The sequence below is a fragment of the Carassius gibelio genome, chromosome B4, assembly GCF_023724105.1.
Source record: "Carassius gibelio isolate Cgi1373 ecotype wild population from Czech Republic chromosome B4, carGib1.2-hapl.c, whole genome shotgun sequence".
Lineage (NCBI taxonomy): Eukaryota > Metazoa > Chordata > Actinopteri > Cypriniformes > Cyprinidae > Carassius > Carassius gibelio.
This window is the reverse complement of record NC_068399.1, coordinates 23,300,586-23,321,938: the sequence shown is the minus strand read 5'-3', so window position 1 is coordinate 23,321,938 and position 21,353 is coordinate 23,300,586. Positions and strand designations below refer to the sequence as shown.

At 35.2% G+C, this 21,353-nt stretch overlaps 1 protein-coding gene across 1 annotated transcript; it reads left to right on the top strand.

Annotated features, from left to right (window-relative positions):
- The first annotated feature begins 2,836 nt into the window (after positions 1 to 2,836).
- On the top strand, positions 2,837 to 20,509 carry LOC127956740 (ninjurin-2-like). Its single transcript, XM_052554912.1, has 4 exons — positions 2,837 to 3,032; positions 19,659 to 19,869; positions 19,961 to 20,127; positions 20,217 to 20,509. The coding sequence occupies exons 1-3, from the start codon at positions 3,000 to 3,002 to the stop codon at positions 20,107 to 20,109; spliced, it is 393 nt and encodes a 130-aa protein (XP_052410872.1). The 5' UTR covers positions 2,837 to 2,999; the 3' UTR covers positions 20,110 to 20,127; positions 20,217 to 20,509.
- The last annotated feature ends 844 nt before the right edge of the window (positions 20,510 to 21,353 follow it).

Below are 21,353 nucleotides of genomic sequence, written 5' to 3'. Positions count from 1 at the left end.
GGAAAGTTTAACATTCCATTGTAAAGAGCCACTGGATGTCCGCGCATGCTAATCTTTCAGCACACTTGTATGCAAAGTCAGGTGACATACAGTATATAATTTAGAGAATTTGCAGACCCAGTTCATTCAAATTCCAGCTCATGTGCCAGGAAACATTTCAGCTCATGCAAACGGAAGAAAATGTTTCCCATAAATTTTTTTTTATGTGTTGCGTGCAAAAAAAAAAAGGGTTGTTTTTTTTTACACTGAGCTTTAAAAAATGTAAATGTGACTCAGATTTTGTGTTTCATTAAACATATATGCATTGCATAACTTGGGCATAAGACAAATGGTCATGGGAATCTGACATAAAGTAGTAAAGCTTAGTATTTATTCAGAGTGACGTGATGACAGATGGCCTGTCAATATCTGGGTTTTTGTTCAAACTTCTAAAGCAAGTCATGCCTGATGGTATGGAGCAGAGGGGACACAATGTACAGCCCCTACACCAGAGTTCAGAGGCTGGGCGGAGTTTATCTACTGTCTTACATATAGGAAAACAAACCCATTAAAAGCTATTTTGTTGATTAACTATAAAAGGAAATGTCTTGAATTTGTTCTTTAGGTCTTCATCTCAGAAAATTCTTCTTCTCAAAGTTGTTTTGTCTCTACAATATTTTTTTTTAATAGGCATAAAGTCCAATTCAAAAGTTTGGGGTCAGTAAGATATATATATATTTTTTTTAAGAAATTAATACATCTGTTCATCAAGGGTGCATAAAATTGATCAAAGTGACTGTAAACACATTTAAAAGTTAAGATTTCTGTTCCAAATAAATGCTGTTCTATTGAACTTTCTATTCATGAAAGAAACCTGAAAAAAGTATTCCACAAAAATATTAAGCAACAACTGTTATTGTTTTTGTTTTTTGTTTTTGTTTAGCACCAAATCAGCATTAGAATGAAGGATGGGATAATGCCATCTGAAATTCAGGTGTGACAGTAGATTTAATAAGAAATTAAAATTATATTAAAGTTGCATTATATTGCTGTTTTTACTCTTTTTGTTTTCAAATAAATGCAGCCTTGGTGAACATGTGTAGTGTGCATGCACAGCACATCAGCTCACACACGAAAAGAGTATTGCAATGTATTGGCCACTTGGACCAAATTCAGTCTATTTTAGGCCTCCGAGGGGTCATCTGCTCTGGCTTTGTGTTTGAGGTTACATGCAGAAATGTTTTGGGCACCCGCGGAGCTCAAAGAACCACAAATGCCATGTGTCCAGCACTATTGCAGCTGCGATGGCACACAGCCCATGGACTGCGTCAGTGACTGTAGCTGATACTGCCTCATTGTGTATTTTAGGAGAAGAGCGAGTGAGTGACCAGCACGAGCTGTCACTGTGGGAACAGTCAAGGAGAGCGAACATGCTGCTGTTTAGTTCTTCACAGATCAAATTATTCACCCAGTAATTAAAATTTGCTGACAATTTACTCACATTATCACTTGCTCACCAATGGACCCTCTGCACTGAATGGGTGCCATCAGAAGGAGAGATCAAACAGCTAATAAAAACATCACAATAATCCACACCACTCCTACACATCAATTAATGTTTCATAAAGTGAAAAGAAAGTGTTACTTTAGAAGTAACAAATCCATAATTAAGTCAGTTTCTTCAGGCTACAAGTTAAGTCCTAATACTGTGAAAGATTGTCTACTCTGAATCAGGAGAGAAATATGCACATGCAGATCAAACACTGTTTAAAAAGCAAAAACACACAGCTTTTCACTTCAGAAGACATTGATGTACTGGAGTACATCTTGTGGACAGTTGTGATGTTTTTATCAGCTGTTTGGACTCTCATTCTGACGGCACCCATTCACTGCAGAGGATCCATTCGCAAGTGATGTAATGCTACATTTCTCCAAATCTGTTCTGATGAAGAAACAAACTCGTCTACATCTTGCATGGCCTGAGTAAATAATACATCATGTGCCTTGCTTGGATAATAGGTAACAAGAAAACAAGCAGGTCACTGCCATCTTGGATGAAAATATCCATTTCATGCTTTAATACCGGACACGCTTTATCCAAATGCTCTCTGTTATCTAATACGTGAGAGCATTTCAAGGCCACATTGTCAGAAGAAAGTGTCTTGTAACACCACATGGCTGCCACTGTACAGTATAACGTGTGTCAGACCGCTGTAATGTGCTGGTTTGTGTATGATTGCTTGAAATGCAATATGCATAATACTGTGTTTTGATCACACAATATGTGGTCACACCTGAATGTTGGTAGCATTACGACACTGCTGGTAGTAATAGATTCGGAAAAAAAAAACATAGTTTAGGTTTACATTTATGAAATTTTTATGTGTTTTTTTTTAAAGAACTTCATTGTGATTGCATGAAACAGAAAGTCATACTGGTTTGGAATGAGTTATTTTAAACTAGCAGGAGATGATATTTTTATTCTGAAAACACTAGACACTGTATCACTGTTTGCCTGTTCTCCTAATTCAGTCTTTTTGTGTGCTTCATATTAAACCACTGACCACATATTGGTCACGCATTTATAAAAATATCAAAATGTTGCATTTTAAGTGTTGGGTGAGTGGATGAGCTCTGAATGTAGCCTTTTACTGGACGAGGGAATTTGAATCTAATTATACTGCCTGGGCACTTGAACAAGAAACAGACAAAATCTAGTCTTTCTCCTCTTTGCAGACTGTGATTACATTGGCTATAGTGTATTTGACTGGTTTACTGTTTACAAAGGAGTGCTCAGTTTTGTTGTGACCCAGTCCAGTGGGTTGGAGTGGGCTGGAATAAAAAATAAAAAAAGAATGAATAACACACTTGTTTGCCTGGATGGCTGTCCTTGCTGTGTGCCATGAATTTCTTCAAAAGCTTTTACCAACTTTCCTTCTTTCCCTTTCTGACTGACTCTGAGCACATCTGGACTCTGATTCAGCCGTTTAGCACCAGGGACAGTCGTCTGGGACTCAGCCATGGCAGCAGCAAGAGGACGTCGAGATCTGCAGGTACGCTGAGACATCTAGAAGCTGTTGGTATTTCTTTAGGGGCTGCGACATTGGCATTCCTCATTTTCTTTCCCTTGCTCTCTGTTCTACTCCGTCCTCACACTGAGGTGCAGAATGTTCTGTGTATTTAGAGGAAGGTAATCATGTAGTTCTCTCTCTTCTGAAGCTGAGCATCACTCAAAGAATCCATCAAATATCAATTAGTGATAGACTGCAAAGACTGAGTGAACCTTTAATGTACCTGATGATCAACACGACATGCACTTACCAGACTATTACTGGGGGCCGGAGGATTGTTGCAAACCTCTGACAGCTATGGCTTCTCAGAGAGAGAATTACAACACTGGGAAAGCTGGGAATTGTTTATAGGTTCAGTAAAAATTAGTCTCTTGAAGCACAACTTTGGCAAAGTTTCTATTTCTGGCAATGTGATATTTTTAGATGGCTCATATTATCAGATGACTGAAACAAGTGATTCTGAATTGCTTTTAGAAATAAAATACAGCTTGACGTTCACATGTACTCTTTTTTTTTTCTTAAAAGGACAGTTCACCCAAAAATAAAAAATCTGTCATCTGTTATTTACAGACCTATAAATCATTACAAACCTGTATGACTTTCTTCTGTAGAACACGAAGGAAAATATTGTGGGTTGAAAAATCAGTGAATATCGGCAGGTTCATATTCTTAAAAATAAAGTACAGGGGTCAGTACTTTTTTTTTTTTTTGTTGTTATGAAGACGTATCTTATGCTCACCAGTGCTGCATTATTATTATTATTAAAATAATATATAATTATTATTAAAATATTTTATCAATTGTTTTCTGTTTTGATATATTTTGACATATCATTTATTCCTGCGATGACAAAGCTGAATTTTCATCATCATCACTCCAGTTTCCAATGCCACATGATCCTTCAGAAACCATTCTAATATACAGATTAAAACATCATCATTATTATTATTATCATTATCATTATTATAAAAAAAAAACTGCTGTGTTGCTGCATATTTTTTCTGGAAACTGTGATACTTTATTTTCAGGATTTTGTTTAATGAATGAGTTTATTTAATAATAGAAATAGAAATCTTTTGTAAATTTATAAATGCCTTAACTGTCACTTTTGAACAATTGAATGAATTCTTGCTCAATAAAAGTATTTATTTATTTAAAAATCTAAACTGATCCAACTTTTGAACAATAGAGTATATTCTTTTGCATTCTGCAGTGAACTTTCCCTCTAAGGTTTTATTCAATGACTTTTTCAGACGTGCTTCTATTATTAGTGGCATATATTAAATTCCACTTCGGGAAATGTCCTATCTGCTGACTATATTATTAAGTCTAATAACCCATGGCCAGAGCAGCAAAGACAGAAATGAGTTATGAAACGAAGGTCTCAGTGCGGTCACTTGCAGCAGAACGACACACAATCATGCTCCCGAGAACACATGCTCGCCGGGTCTCCAGCCTAATCCTCCGTCCTGACAGTGAGTTTAAGATCCCATTTCCTCAGGATTACACAGCGCTCACAGGCAGGGCAGTTGGAGTACTATATAATATTACAGAGCACATTGATCCCTGTGAAAATGATTGCCAGATAATGCACTGATTAAAACCGGGGTCATGAGGGTTCAACGGATGTAAAATGGTTTAAGAGGGTTCATCTGACCTTGGATATGTGTATTACTGTTATGGTATCACAGATATTACTCAGTTTTACCCTAGGGGTGAAAAGAAGTCATGTCTCTTTCCATGGTTTTGAGATTTAGACCTGACTTCAGGCTTTTTTTCTTTGCCAGTGCAATTCATATCTAATTGTTCCCTGAGATTCTCTCCAGTCTTTTCTTGTATTCTCTACTGAAACATTTGGAGTGTCTTTGTGAGGTACAGATGATGACTTGCATTTCTGGGAATTGGCTACTACTCTTTGACCTGATGGCACCTCGGTGCCACTTCATCCAGGCTCTATAGTGGGCAGTAGCACCTGATCTGGTATCTTTCACACCAGTGTCACACATTTGAAGGCAGCACAGCCACGTGTTGAATGCATCTCCTTCAACTTTGTGTCATTTTTGTGCTTTTTTCCCTTCATGAGTCTCAAAAGGGTGTGTGTGTGGAATTCATATTGAATTTCCCTGGAAATCCAGGCGACGTATAGATCTGTCTGGCCTGCGAGTCTGGATCATGTCCCATGATGCAGTGCTGCTGTTAACAGCAAATACTCAAATGCACCCAGGAATGCTGGGAGATTTAAGTGTTTCCAGATGGGGGATGAAACGCAGATTTGCACAATTATGCTGTCATCTGTGAAGGGATCCTGTAAAAACGTAAGTGCACTCACATTATGAGACATAAATGTGACTTTCTAAAAAAAGAAAAAGAAAAAGGGCAGCAGCGTTGGTGATTTCAAAGCTTAGAATGAGATCATGAGGTTTACAGCGAAGGCCAAACATGTGTTATGTAAGTGCATTAAACAGGGTTATTGCTAATTAGGTTTGTTTGCTATAATAATAACACAGAGTTTAATGTTTAACTCTCCTCCTCTGGTTACAGTCGTCTGTCGGCTGGATGTTTGGTCACTGTAGTGACAGTTGGATGCAGATGTCTACAGTTTCCGTGTAGATATACACAAAATCCCCATTGTTTTTATGAAGGCATCTTGTAGGAGAAATAATAGGGGAAATTAAGGGTTTTCCAGTTTCCAAAAAGAGGCTTGTTGAATAATATCTTTAAATAATACTTTACTGTATATTATGATAAGCACAATGGATCTTTTATAAAAGTAAGGAATAGTTAGTTGATTATCCAATTCCCAGTCATAAAATGGATTGGAAAAGCTGCCCATGCAAGCATTAGGTCATTTGTGTCTGGACATTGTCAAACCCATTCATTCTAGGACTACTTACAAAAACTCTTTAGTTAATAAATGGTTAGTTCCCTTACTGTATATGATGAAAAAATGTAAAACAGAACTGTATAAAAAGGTTTTCAGTAATGGAAGTGAAAAAGGACAAGCCATATTATCATTTATAGTGAAAAACTACAGTGAAAAAAATGTAATTCCTAGAAGAGTTGATACCTTAATTATCAAATATTTACACTTATATGCATGTTTGTCCTTTTTCAAATTTAAAAGAGACAATGATTAAATATTTACACTTTAGAGTAACACAGATCATCATAGATCTGTATGATTTGTATTTTTCTGTGTATCTTAGTCTGATACTGACAGTCGCGTCAGGTAATGCAAGCTTTTCTAACTGCTCAGTCATTTTCTCAAAAGCTTCCCCCCTTCAAGTGAGCCAACTCTTCATACCACTGGAATCCAACCAGACCCTCGCTGACTGACATGATTAACCGAGTCAGAAGTTTTCACATTTTTCTTCTTTAAGACACCCACAGTAGTGGGGATTTTTGGTGTGTGTCAGTGAGGTGTACAGGTATACAGGCCACAATATGCTCTGGATTCAAGGTCGATGGAGTATTCAGGGGTCAAAGCTATCAGAATGAAATATGTGCATATCCCCTCACCTGTGGGATGGGGGAATAGGGCCTCTCGGTGAAAGATCTCACATGCAACATGTTGCACCGGCCCATGAACACATCCGTGAGCCCACCGCAGACACCATAAGCTCTTTGATAAAATGGTTAAAAAGTAACAACTGAAAGAAAATTGAAACTGGCATGGTTCCTCTGTTACCGTGTCTCTAGAGAATGTTTTGTTAAAGTTATCGACTGACACTTCAGCCGTAAATGAGTGAACTATGTCTAACCGGAGACTAGGATATTGTCTCTTCTGTGATGAAACACCTTGAAGTATTTGATTTAGTGTTCCATTGAAAATATGAGTATTGCTTTGTGGTTTTGACATTATACACAATTCAGTGGATCTGTGCGGTTTAACTTTTGTTAACTCATAGTTTCCACAAAAATATTTAGCAGTTTAACTGTTTTCCCTGATAATAAGGAATTATTAGCGTGATATCTGAAGGATCTTATAGCACTGAACTCTAGAGTAATAATGCTGCCAATTCAGCTTTGCATAAATGTCATTTTTGTAATATATTTAAATAGAAAAGACAGGTTTTTACTGCATTTTAACCACAAAAAAAAATTACCAAATAAAATTCTACATTATTTATTTTGATACTTTATGGGTGTTAGACATTAGGGAAACATGCCTATAGATAATATGATGACTACTCTTCAAACATATGAATCAGTTCATATGTACAGGAAATGTAACAGATAGTTTGGGGACCACCAGATCTCATGACATCAGCAGTCACACTTTGTTCCAGTTGTTTTCATCCAGCAGGCATGTGTAGCTGTTGTCTTTCAGGCTTCGCTGGAGTAGGACACACACATGGCCCGTCACTGACAGCATGATTGATCGCTCGTGGGTCAGCTGTCAGTTTACATTACTTTATCCAGTCACATCTGTCTGCTTTTCTTCTTTGACAGTGCTTCTCAGAGAGAAGGAGGGAAGGAAATTGAGTTTTTAGTGGGCCAGACCAGTGGGTGCTCCTCAATGAAAGGCAGGAAAGCCTTCTGGGGTCATGCCTTCTGCTTCTTTAGGAATCATGTGTGCCCCCCTGACATGACAGATCATCCATAGAGTAGACATAAACATCATGTTGCCCTCTAAGATACCTCAATTATTTATTTCATTTGATATATAAATGTTCATCACCCTTCATATTTTTTACATTTTGTTATGTTTCTGCCTTATGTTATGTTTATATTTTTAATAAATTATTATTTAACCATTATGATGTATGGAGTGAAGATTGATGTTGGAAAAAAGGTGATCTAAAGTGGTTCAATGTAAGGCAGCAACATAACAAAACGTGAAAAATTGCAAAGCACTGTATATAAACACATATTGCTTATTGGAGTACTGCACTGTTAGCTTAGCAATACTTTAATTATAATATCTTATTTTCATTATTATCTCATAATAATGAAAATTATTTTTTTTAAAGCAGGGTGATATATACAGTGTTCTACATTTATTTTGTTTTACACACACATACACACACATACATATTGTCTTACAATAATATGTATTTTGGCAGGATGGTGTATTGCATAATATAATATAACTTTTCCCTACAGACTCTGGCCCATGTGTTTTCACTTTAGAACATGCTAGGCTGCATTAACCTGCGTCCTTCAGCCACAAAGACGAACTCTTACTCTGGTATGAGAGGCATGTCTGTTAAACATGCTGTTGGCCTGTTTCACAATAATATAATACGGGTGTGGATTTAATACCAGTCATTGGTTCGTCCCATACGACAGCGTCCCAGCAGCCTGTGCGTCTAGAGTCTATCTGCTTTAATGGTGCACTGATTGAATCCAGCTTTCTGTGTGTGTTTAAGGCACAGTGGTCGTTTGTGGCTTTTTAGAGCAGCGAGAAAGGTGTGAAATCTTTTCATTGAGGTTGTGTTGTGGTCAACAGGCAGCGCCTGGATAATTCAGGACTCTGGACCACAATGCAATGCTTTGTAAGCTAATTCAAGTGTGTTTTCATGTTGAAACTGTGCATGTTACACCACCTTTTTTGTGGTATCGAGAAAGTAGATGTCATGACCTTGGGTTTCCATGCACTTCATCCGACTGGAGTGAATTTCCCAGACAAATACACAAACAAACGTGAAACTGGGATGCTGCTTATGTAATAAGAGCGACCCAGAGTCAGTATACATGGTTTGTCACTGTTTGGCATCTGTCCATGCTGTTGTCAATAGAAGAGATGCAAGTCGTTTGATGTATTCTGAGATTGTTTTTGTCGGCTGTTCGACTTGTTCAGAGACTTTCCTGTCTCTTTGATTGATGTGCGCACACAAATGCACAAAAACATCTCTGTTTTTCTTCACGTCTTTGAACTCCTTGTTTGCCACTCCGAATTTCACAAAGGAATTATTTCATTTTCATAAACAGAATGTACTTTCGACGCCTACTAAGAATCACATTTTTTATATATTTTTAAGATGTACACATGAAAAGTGCATTCACAAATCTCAACTTACATTCTCACGGTATATGCCCATTGGAAGAAAATATATATTTAAAATCAATATGGCAAAAAATACAATACTTTTGTAATGATAATATATACTGTATTAATTGTAACAAAAATTTGTACAATATATTAGGATTGTTATATATGTTACTAAAGCTACAACCATAAAAACATATATTTTTTAAATTACATTAAATTAATGTAATAAAATTTATTGATAAAATGTATAAATATATGGTAAAGTAGACATATTTTCTTAAAATATAGGGTTGACATTTAAAAGAAAATGAATAAAAATGACAAAAACACACTAAAATTACTAAAACTTACTAAAATTAGAGTGAAAATAGAACATAAAAAGGAAAATCTAACTTAAAATATTGAAAAAGATAATAGTACATTAGTACAACTTAACATTGATGTATATGTATATATTTATAATGTATATGTATGTGACAAAATTAATTTGGGAATAAAACAATTACCATCAGTTTATATACAATAGGAAATTATGTATTTAAAATATATGGCAAAACATGTTTTATAATAAAACTAATAATACATTTTACTATTAATATTGTGTGCAGCTTTCTTTTTTTACTTTACACACACACACACACACACACAGTATATGCACATTTATATATATAAAATTCAGTCACTTCAGTGAAACATAAATGAAAGGCCAACCTCTGTGCAAAACAATTTTGCCCTGAGCAGTTTCTCTCTCTCAGAGCAGTTTTATTGAGCTGCTTACTCCCCTGCAGGACAAAGTTGGTCCTGCATGAGACCATGACCACCCTGGTGGAAGTATCTCAGACACTACATGTCCTTCAGAGCGAGAGCGGGATGAGTCATCACAGCCACAGAAATCTGAAGTCAGCCTGCCCCAGAGATTCTTCTCAACACAAACACACACACACACACACACATGCAGATAATCAAATCGAATGCGTTTTTCAGCTACTCCAGCAGTCATTTGACAAACTGGACGTTCCAGTGTAATATGACACCAGTACTTTGTGCCGTGGGCCATAACTCCCATGATGCTTCTACACACACACACAGAGAGAGAAAGGCCTGTCTCCCTCTAGCTGTTTGTTAACTCACTGACCAGCAGAGCAGGAATTTGCTCATGTCTTTCATTTTTTGATCTGTATTCAATATGAAGGACATTCCAGCTCATGTGACTACAGCAGCCATGACTAAAGCTGTCAGCCGTTTCGGTGCTTTCCAGAGCTGCAGCTGCCCAATCCAGACCATTTCGACGCCCTGCCCTGCTCATACCAACATTACCCCAACCGCACATCTCCGTATAGACACACACATATTCACACATCCTCTAACTTTAGAGTGTGTGAACCTAAAGACACAATTAAAGTGCACTGGTATAATCATACAGTAACACTGTGTATAAATCTGAGTGACTGCGAGGTCAGTCTGACAGAGCAAAATGCCTGCAGTATAATCATCTATAATTTTGAGTACGCCATAAATTTCCTTGAAAATATCTGGTGCCCTCTTTTATGATTACAGGCCAGTGATGGCAAAGAGAGAATCGTGGAAATTGTTCACAAGTGGGGAAAATGGGTTGGTCTCGCTGCAAATGTGCAGTTTTATCTTATGGCTTGTTGCTAGGATGGGAATACAAATATGTGTCGTTGGTTATGGTTCAAATCAAGCGCAGACGATTTGTCACAGGGTAATAGAGGAATGTGAGTTTATTAGAGAAATTTTAAATTTGTGGGCATGTGTTTGGACTACATCCTGTTACTGAACTTTATTGCTAAACCATATATACCAAAAAGTGCACGAAAAAGGTGTAAATAAAATAAATCAGACAATATATTTAATGATCAATTTAAATATATATAATTTAGTGAAAATAAAAGTTAGAAGTAAATTAAAAAATTAAAAATAATAGAAATCTATATATTTAATGAATATTTAAATGCAAAAAGTACATGTATGAATATTGTAATTAATATATATATATATATATATATATATATATATATATATATATGTGTGTGTGTGTGTGTGTGTGTGTGTGTGTGTGTGTGTGTGTGAAATAAAAGTTATATTATTGTAAATTAAAATTGCATTAAATAAATGTATATAAATAAACTCAAATAAATAAAAGTATAAATAAATTAAATAAAATTTTACAATTTAATACACAATAAAATATATTCAATAATATATATATATATATATATATATATATATATATATATATATATAAAATCAAACTCTTTAACATCTCTTTCTTTCATGGTCCATGCCACGACACATGGTCCAGCTTCGTGAGATGTTTCTGTGGGCACATTGAGTTTACATCATGCCAGAGCCTTGGTCTGCTGGAGTCCTGTTTGTCTGAGGTCATGTTTTCATAAGGAGGGACAACAGAGAGATAGAGCTCAGGGGAGATATAGAATAAACGAGAGAGGAGTGAAACAGGGTGATAAGATGGTGCTGGAAAACTGAACTGACAAACATAGACCTCCACCTCGAGCTCAGGAACCTGCTCCACACATCCTCTGCTCCTCCACTTACACTTCTGTCTCCCCTTTTCTCTCTTTGTTATTGTTTCCAGGACAGATAGGGACAGAGAGCCCTGAGCCCAGCGCCGCAGATAAACTCTTTATCAAAGGACAGAGGAGGACAGTGTGTGTGTTTGTGTGTATGCGGCTATTGTGCCTTCTGCATGTCATTTTTGAAGCAATTTTTGGAGACTATTTAAGCATGTGTTTCATTGCTGGGTTAACCCCGAACATCATGACCCAGTTTCTAGAAGTGACACCCCAGTTGTCCAGCTCTGTGTTGCTGTATCCTAATAAAACCCAGCAGAACACACTCCCTCACTCAGAAATGAGGACAAACTGACTTTTTTTGTTTTGTTTTGTTTTATTATGAAAAATGTTTTATGCAAGCTGTTGTGATAACAATGACAAAAATAATTTACTGTTTTATTTAGTCATATAAAATAATAATAATAATAATAAAAAGTTTTCAGTTGAGGACATCTCTTTTGGGTCAGATTTAGCTCACTTTTGGGCACAATTTTGGCCTAAAGCTATAGGCAAGTCCACACACACACACACACACACACACACACACACACACACAAACACACACACACACACATTTACAAAAAGCAAAAATGTTATTTAAAAAATATTAATTATGTTTTTTATGTAAAGCCGCTATATACTTCTTAAACTTCTTCATAAACTTTTTTTTAAATATCTTCTTATAAATTTTTTTTGTTGAAGAAAAAAATGAAATAACTGACAAAAATGAATAAATAACTGTTTATGAGTGAGTTTCAATTGGGGACGTCCCTGAATGTCCTCAAAGAAAGGTTTAGTCAGATTTAGCTCTTTTGGGGACAGTTTTGCCCTTAAACTATAGTTAAGTTTACACACACACACACACACACACATCCCCAAGCCGCTGTCATCATGTAGTCACTCCAGTGACTGATCTGATCATTCACTCATCCTTGGGTCACTACAGGAAATATAAAGAATGTTCGGTGGGCTCATGGGAAAGCAAAAGGTATATTTTATCCTGAAGCTTAAAGTGTCAAGTAAACATTTCCTGTTGTCTAACTCCTCACACACTGGTATGAAAGGGTCAGGGATGATATGAGAATGAATTCTTTAAGAGCAGCGTGTCCCTTGGGCTCCATTATGATTTTGCACAGTTTTGTTCTTTGCCGAACAGGGTGTGTGTGTGTGTGTGTGTGTGTGTGTGTGTGTGTGTTATGATACCCAAATGTTGAGTTTATTGCTCAGATGTTGCTTTTCCATCTCATGGAGGTCTCATTTGTGTCTTTGCCTCAAATATATCTCCTAAAACTCTTAAAAATACATTTTTTTTATTGGTTCCAAGAAGAAACTTTAACACCAATGGAATGTTTCTGTTCCATAAAGGTTCTGTATAGTGGAAAAAATGTTCTTTAGATTTTTTAATTGTTATTTTAAAAAAATAAAGGTTCCAAAAGTGCTTTTTGTTGTTGTTTGTTTGTTTTTTTTCAGTGATAACATAGAAAAACAACTTTTGGTTCCCTAAAGAACATGGGGGAAACAGACCAAAAATGCTGATGACTCATCCAACACTCACTCGTTTTGTCCAATCAAATGCTTTCTAAAATGAGAATGTCCCTCCCCCTGATATCAACTATATCTGACTACCAATAATATTGGTGGTTGAGGAGAGACCCCCCCCCCCCCCCCACATGATTGTAAAGCACTTTGAGTTTATAACAATACACAATAAAGTGCTATATAAATGCATCATTCATTCATTCATTCATTCAGTATCAAATGGCAAATCATGCTTATGTCTGTGACGTGAATGCAAACTGTTGGCATGTCCTTCTTTAAATCCCTCCCCAAGCTCTTTTTTTATTGGTACAGTAAATCTAAAACTCTATAATTTATTTTGTGATGGCTAGAAGCAGGACGTCACCAAAGGTTATGAGTAAAAACAAAGACTCAGAGTCTAACAGAAAACACATTTCTAACATCTCAGACCCCCTGCAGTAGTCAGTTTGTAGTCAGAGAGAGAGAGAGAGAGAGAGAAAGAGAGAGAGAGAGTATTGTGGGTGTATAAACCCAATGTTTGCCTTCATGTGTGTGTGTGAACTTATAGATCGAGAGAAGAGGAACTGGGGTTTTCTTCATCAGATGTCTCATGTGGTATCTAACAGTGGATCTGGTGAGACACCACAAGAAGAACCAAGTTTTTTTTCTTTTTTTTTATTCTCCATTTCTGTATCTAAATCGGCTGTTTTCTGAGCCTCTATTTAGCCACATCCGGATGACAAATTCAAATGAAGTCAACCACACAGTTAATACACAAAGCCCTTCCTCTGCCTGTGTGAAAACAGCACACTGGTTCCCAGCCTCCCAAATAATCACAATAGCAGCAGCAGTGACACACTGAGAGTCACAGAGTCAGGAAGTCAGCGCAGGTGACAGTCTGTTTGTGAGCAAATTACTCAGTGAGCTTACATAGTTTATTACAGTTTCACAGTGTCCTTTTGGAGATGCATGTACCAGAAAGTGCGAATCTGAACCGTTTTGATCAAATATTTAATCTATAGCCATATAATAATAATTACTATTATTATTATTATTATTATTATTATTATTATTATTTAGTATTATTTAGTAGTTGTTTAAATGTGCTAGAAATAAGGTTTGTATTTTATAATAACAATAATATAATTTGTTATTGTTATTATATTATTTGTTTATTTTATATATATTTCTTTTTTACAGTTTTACAGTTGTATTTTAAGTAACAGCAACAATGATTAAAATAAAAATGATTAATTATGAATAAAATTAATGAAAAATAAATACATGATGATGATGATGATGATGATGATGATGATGATAAGCAATTATAAATCAACAAATAATAAATTAAAAATAAATCCATACATAAAATATATAAATGATGATGATTACAATACCAGCAATAATTATTATTAAAATAATTAAATAAAAATTTGTTATAAATAAAATAAATGAAAATAAATACTCACATTAAATATAAAAGTTATTTTAAATATATTATAAGTAATTCTATATTATGTTTATATTATATAATAATAAAAATATAATTAATATAAATTAAAAATAAATAAAATATTATAAGTAATTCTAAATAAATAAATGAAAATAAAGCCATACGTAAAATATATGTGATGATGATATTACTACTACTTTTAATAGTAGGTATAGTAGTATAACTATTTTATTATTATTAATAATACAATATCTTTATTATAATTATTTATTTTATTATTATTATTTACATTTTTGTGAACGTGATTGTTGTGGCATGGGTATATGTGCATGTGTGTGTGTATGTGAGTGTGTGAGGCCACAGAGTTCATTGGGTGTGACAGCTGCCGCAGGCTCTGTGGGCGGGGAAGGGGCGTGTCCCATCACATCCCCTCCACCTCCACATTACCCTTGTGTGAAATTAAATGAAGATGTTTCAGTGTTTATAGCAACTGTCATCATAAACATAGCGTGACCCTCTTCACATCCAAACAGCCCACAATACGCCCCACGGATAACTTCACTTAGACACCGAAAAGAAATCTGTTATTGCACAAATGCAGAGACACTGTCAGTGATAAAAGGCCCAGTTTATTGGTTTATACAGACTGAAACTGTCCATGTGCAGTCTGTTAAACACACTCTCACAAGCACTTATTTTCTCAGCGGAGGAATAAACAACAGCTTGAGGGTCAGGCACAGATTTATACTATACTGAAGCCATAAACTACATAAACTTTTTTTTTTTTTTTTTTGTAAATCAATTATTACAAAGAAACTATACTACAATATAGACTTCAGGTATACACTATAAACAAATAATTAATATGGAAAATTTAATTTTAGACATTATTACTAGTTTGACAGGTTTGAAACAGTGTTTAAATGAATCAGCTGATGATTCAAGAGCAAAAAACTTCATTCATAAAAACAAGTCACATGTCGCCACCTACTGGTAACCAAGTAACTTCATTTTTTTTGTCTGCACTTTAAATCTTGCACTTTTCTCATGAGTCTTACATTTATTTTTCCAGTAAAATAATTGGACAAATAAGGCAAATACCTCAAAGGCTGCCTAAACAAACTTGAACAGGGCAATATAAATGTAAAATATTGACTCTCTCAGATTTTTATGAGACATGTAATGCTTAAAGCAAATATGTTGTAATACTCCATGTGTTTTTTTGTCCCCTACAGTTGCGGGGAAACTGAGGTTTACTGTATCTAAAATTCCCAGAATACCCTGGGCCTCTACTGACCTGTCAACACATTCCTAAAGCTCCATTCACTCTCTAATTGGCTGTGACGTCAATGCATCCTGGTCCTGATTTGCTCACCTCTGAAAGCACTGAGGCAACATAGAACTTTACCGGCTCTGTTTACACGGATCCCCGGTTGCTGTGGCAACAGTGATTAGGAATGTTGCAATGCAGCGAGTGCCTTAAAGTTCTGACATGCTCTTATGTAACTGCATGTGTGTTGATTGATTTTGACATTTCTTTATATTACTCACTCAGATTTACGGCCTAGAAATATGAGGTCAAAGGTCATGCCATACATATGAACTCACTTGGAAACATTGTCAGGGTTAGGCCAAATGGTAAAGTCAGCATTTAAAATCTCAGTCATTTTGCATCCTTGTACAGTAGCTTTCATATCAGTCGAAACATCTAAACCAGTTCTAAATCCTTAATCACGTTATCCCAGCATGTCAGAGCACAGAATGGCATAAAAAAGCCATGTAGTCATTAAATGGCACAATATTATCATTGTATCAAGAAACCCGTAGAGACAAAAAGACCTTTGTTTTACAGCACACCCCATACTATAATATGGAGGAAAGGGATTTTATGGGAATCTTTCATAACTTATAATGCCTTTGGGCACAACGTCTTTCCAATGCTTCCATTGTTTTAAAAGAGTTAAATGAACAGGATTATGTCACTGTAAGTACACAGAGCTTACTCTCTGTTCATGCTTCTAGTTTTAAAGGTGAGTGGCTCATAACTTGAAAACGAATGGATGAAAGAAAGGAAATAGAGGGCGAGATGGATCTGACCCACTGATCTATAATATAGAATATATATGTATATATATATATATATATATATATATATATATATATATATAAATATATGTTATATATATATAGATCAGTGATCTGACCCAGCGGCCCGACAATTTAACCATTTCCTGACTTCAGAATGATACTTAAGTCACAAACTAAACTAAGAATGACGAGAGTTGGTCAGTTTCCCAAAACATAAATCTAATGGGTCAGTACTGGTGTCCTCATTTATTTATTTATTTTTTAAGAGTTTCTTAAGAGAAATTATAAATAATAAAACTTTATTTTTTTATTTCTCTGTGGTTGATAAAGTGTTTTTTTTTTTGGCATGTTTCTATGTGTTTCCATTATAAGATGGATAAGATTCAATTCACATTGAGAATGCATCATAAATATAAAATAGTAGATGTTTAACATCAGAACACAAAATGTTATTGTAAAATGTTTTAATTATAGCTATATATATTTTTTTATTTATTCGTTTATTTATTTTTACCACAGTTTAACAGTGTCTAAGAAAAACTTTAAATAAAATATAATAATAAAATAAATATCATTTACAGGTTTTTTTTGTTAGGATTTTGTTTCTCAAAATTTCAAATTATGAAATTTATGAAAATTTTATTTAGTTAATATTTACCTCATTATTATATACATTAAGTGTGTGTGTGTGTGTCTGTGTGGTCCTGGTAAACCCTATGTTATGAGACAAATATTTGAGGCAATATCCAAAATCCTTGTCTTTATTGGGACATTTTTTGGTCTCCATGAGGAAACAAGCTTATAAATCATACAGAAATAAGTTTTTTGAAAATCTAAAAATGCTAAAAGATTTTTGTGAGGGGTATGTTTAGGTGTAGTGTTGGTGTAGAGCAATATAAAATACAGTTTGTATAAAAACCATCATGCCTATGGAATGCCATAAAGCATGTAAACCCAACGTGTGTGTGTGTGTGTGTGTGTGTGTGAGTAAGCGAGTGAGTGTTTTTCTCTTTCCAGTGGTGAACGAGGTGTTTTCAGAGCAGTATAGGGGGTTTGAATGTTTACATGGACCCTCTTCCTCTGTATCTGCACGTGTTGTGGGATGTGGTTTGCCCAGAAAAGAGGAGTAAAAAGAAAACAGTTATTCATTTGAGTGCACCCTCCTCGCCCGTTCCCATTTGCTATTGGACGCGAGAGCAGCCAATGAGTGGGTGGGGAGGTGGACTTCCTGTGGGCCAGCGACACGGGCCCCACATGTAAAATATTCCTGACCTCTCCCATGGTGTTTATTTTTAATAGAAAAAAGGAAAACGTTCCCCATCATTAAAGAAAATAGTGAGCCTGTGCATGTGGTATTTGGATGCTTGCCTGGTCTTAGTTTTACTGCGCTGTGATTGGTGGACTGGATTCAGATTTTTTTGCAAAACAGGCTCTTCTTATGTCACATCACATGTATGAAACATGTATGTTTGGAAGGGGCGGGGCAATGTGAATGACAGCAGACACACAAAAGAAAACTGTGTTCTGATGAAGATAAGACATCTGCTGCTGTGGGAGAGTGCTGGGACACATTCTTGAGCTCCACTGATCTTCTGTCTATAGGTTCACATGTATGTAGATGCGATCTCTCTCAACCTACATGTCTCTAACAGGTCCTGTAGACGGAGATAAGGGCATGTTAAGAGAAACAAGATGAAAAAGAAGAATCATGCAACACAGGAAATTAAGCAAAAGTAGTGGATTGATTTTGAGATTTAGGTTTCAAGGGCTCTGGAGTGATAAGAAGTATATCTGCAAAAAAGGATTTGGATGCATTAGGATTGAGAACCCAAAATCGACATGTTACATTACTGTTTATATATTTGGTACCAAGTAGACTACATATTAGTCTTATTCCTGTAATGTAATAATTTGATGTATTGGGAAATATATTTTTATTTTTTCATAATGTTACATTTTCCTTAATTTATTTTTTTCATTTTTATTTTTATATGTTTTATATGATGACGTAAAAGACATCTAGCGCCCCCAGGTGGTTTCTCTAAAAAGAAAGTTGCAGATTGAACAATTAATGGTGAAATGCTGCCATCTAACGGTAGATTTTGGTAACTTAGATGTCAGTTTCAGTACTTAATTTCTACATACGTCGGTGCATTCATTCATCATGACAAACTTAATCAAATATTTATATTGTTTTGTAGTGCATTTCAAAAAGAATCCATAAATATTATGGTGCCAATTGCCAACATCAAACATTAATGTAGAATACTTTTATACAGTTATATTTACATTACATGCATAATTAAATTACTATATTATGAATATTATTATATTCTGTTTAAAAGTTTTTATGTATGTGTTTTATGTAAATAATATCAATAGGTTTTTTTTTTATACTTTTTTATATTTTTGTACATTAAATTATTTATGTGTAGAAATTAATTATCTTTATGTATTTATTTTTACGGAATATTTGGTTGGGGTGTTTGTCCTGATTAGAACAGAGAGAGTGGAAGAAAATTAAGATTAATTACAGAAAAAAATTGACATTTTGGTTTTGACCTTTAAATGAGTTTAATTAGCTTTTTTTCCATTTGCACTGAGATCTTCTCTCTGGTTTTGAAGCAACTTATCTCACAGAGTACAGATGATGCTGGAGACAACTGACATTTCTTCTACAGATGAGGGCAGATGGCCTCTTGTTTTCCTCCACTGAAAATATTTTAGCACACTGTTGGTGAATTAATGCATCTGAAATAAGTATGCATGAGTCAGAAATTATTCTCTTATACGTTAGTCCCAAAAGATGCATTACATTACTTTGCCACATGTACCAACAGAAGCTACACATATGTAATGCCATTTAATGCTAATTACGATAGCAAAAAAATATTTAATTTTAATTTAACTTGATTTGATTAAATATGAATGCATGACTTGAAATGATTTCTCTCTCTCAGCCTGCAGAACCTCTCAACATAAATCATTATGCCACTAAGAAGAGTGTGGCAGAGAGCATGCTGGATGTGGCGCTGCTGATGGCAAACGCCTCTCAGCTGAAAGCCGTTCTGGAGCAGGGCCCTGAGTTCAAGTACTACCTCACTGTCATCGTCCTCATCGCCGCGTCTCTCTTCTTCCAAGTGCTCGCGGGGGCTCTCTTTGTCCACATGGGTGAGAGTGAAATCCATTGTGCATTATGAACAATACCTGTAAGGATGTTTTATATTTAGTTGTTTCTTTTCATACAATCTTCCCTTCTCAGCACGCAAAAACCTCAATGACGTGGCCAATCAGAGGAAGCTGGACATAATAAACAATGTGGCCACTGTGCTGGTGTTCCTCACCGTCATCATCAACATCTTCATCACTGCTTTTGGAGTGCAGAAGACAGGTCTCTATCCTAAGCAGTAAACTGTCTGTCAGATACAGGTGATAGAGAAAATAAAATTAAATGGTGAATATGCATGCCACAGTATAATAAGTAAACTGATCGTTTCTTTCATGTTGTTCGGTTTTAGGGTCTCAATAATGGTCATTCTTCAGACTGGTCCATTCATGAAAGACTTCCTTCTGGCTTTGATATTTGTCATGCTATAGAAGACACAGTTATTTTATGATCTTTTTATTATTATTATTTATTTCTTCAGATGGCATTATATTTAAGGGTCTAAAACATCCATTTATCATAGGCTGTCTAATGATTTATATTACCTAGAGGCAAAACTATAACCAAATAACATAAATTCATCATCTAATATGTGTTCTACACGTCATATTGTCCCAACTATTAATAAACGTTTATTATCAAATACTTAACTGTTTACTATCCAGTTTAATGTATGATCTCTTGCTCTTTTTCTGTAAAAAAAAAAGAAAAAAAAAGTATTTGTCCCCATAAAACGTGTGCGTGTGTAAGAGAGTTATGCAGTACATATCGATCACGTGGGTTGCTTGACCTAAAGGAAGATCTCTACTGACCTCTAGTGGACTAATATATATATATATATATATATATATATATATATATATATATATATATATATATATATATATATATATAGTTCATAGAAACAGACAAATGGAAATATGTACTGAAAAAAAAAATTAAGTCCCTTTACAGTTTAAATTTGACTTGTGGATTTACCTACAGTAACTAAAGCATTAATAATAATAACACCAGAAAATACATTTCAGGTATTTATGGGATGCAAATGGAATTGGTTTGAAAATGCTTTCAGTAAGAATGATGATATAACTTCCTTACAAAGCTGATCTGTTAATCACATATTTAAAGCAATGAGACTAGAGCCTAATTTTATGAAATGTTCTTGGTTAAGGGAACTGAACATCCTGAACCTGATCAATGCGGTTTGGGTCTGCAAGTCCTTTTCCTGCAGTCATGCTTCAGTTACACAAGCAAGAAATATCAGTCAAACCCCAAATTACACCCAGAAGACCAATGCTGGGGGAGGTCTCCATTGTGTGGGTATACAGCTCCAGTCTCCAGTGCTGAACGTATAGAGAATATTTGAAGATGTGATGATAGGTAAATCTGAACAGCATGGATGTTGTTTAGTCTGTTGACATTTACAGTTAATGATTATCAGATTATTTTAATCCACAACAACTGTCAAATGAAAAACATCACCAGCAAT

Excerpts from the sequence above, each read along its gene's own strand:
- LOC127956740 (XM_052554912.1), top strand. The coding sequence starts at position 3,000 with ATGGCAGCAGCAAGAGGACGTCGAGATCTGCAG. Across the intron at positions 3,033-19,658 it reads GAGGACGTCGAGATCTGCAG|CCTGCAGAACCTCTCAACAT; the intron begins GTACGCTGAGAC and ends TCTCTCTCTCAG. Across the intron at positions 19,870-19,960 it reads GGCTCTCTTTGTCCACATGG|CACGCAAAAACCTCAATGAC; the intron begins GTGAGAGTGAAA and ends TTCCCTTCTCAG.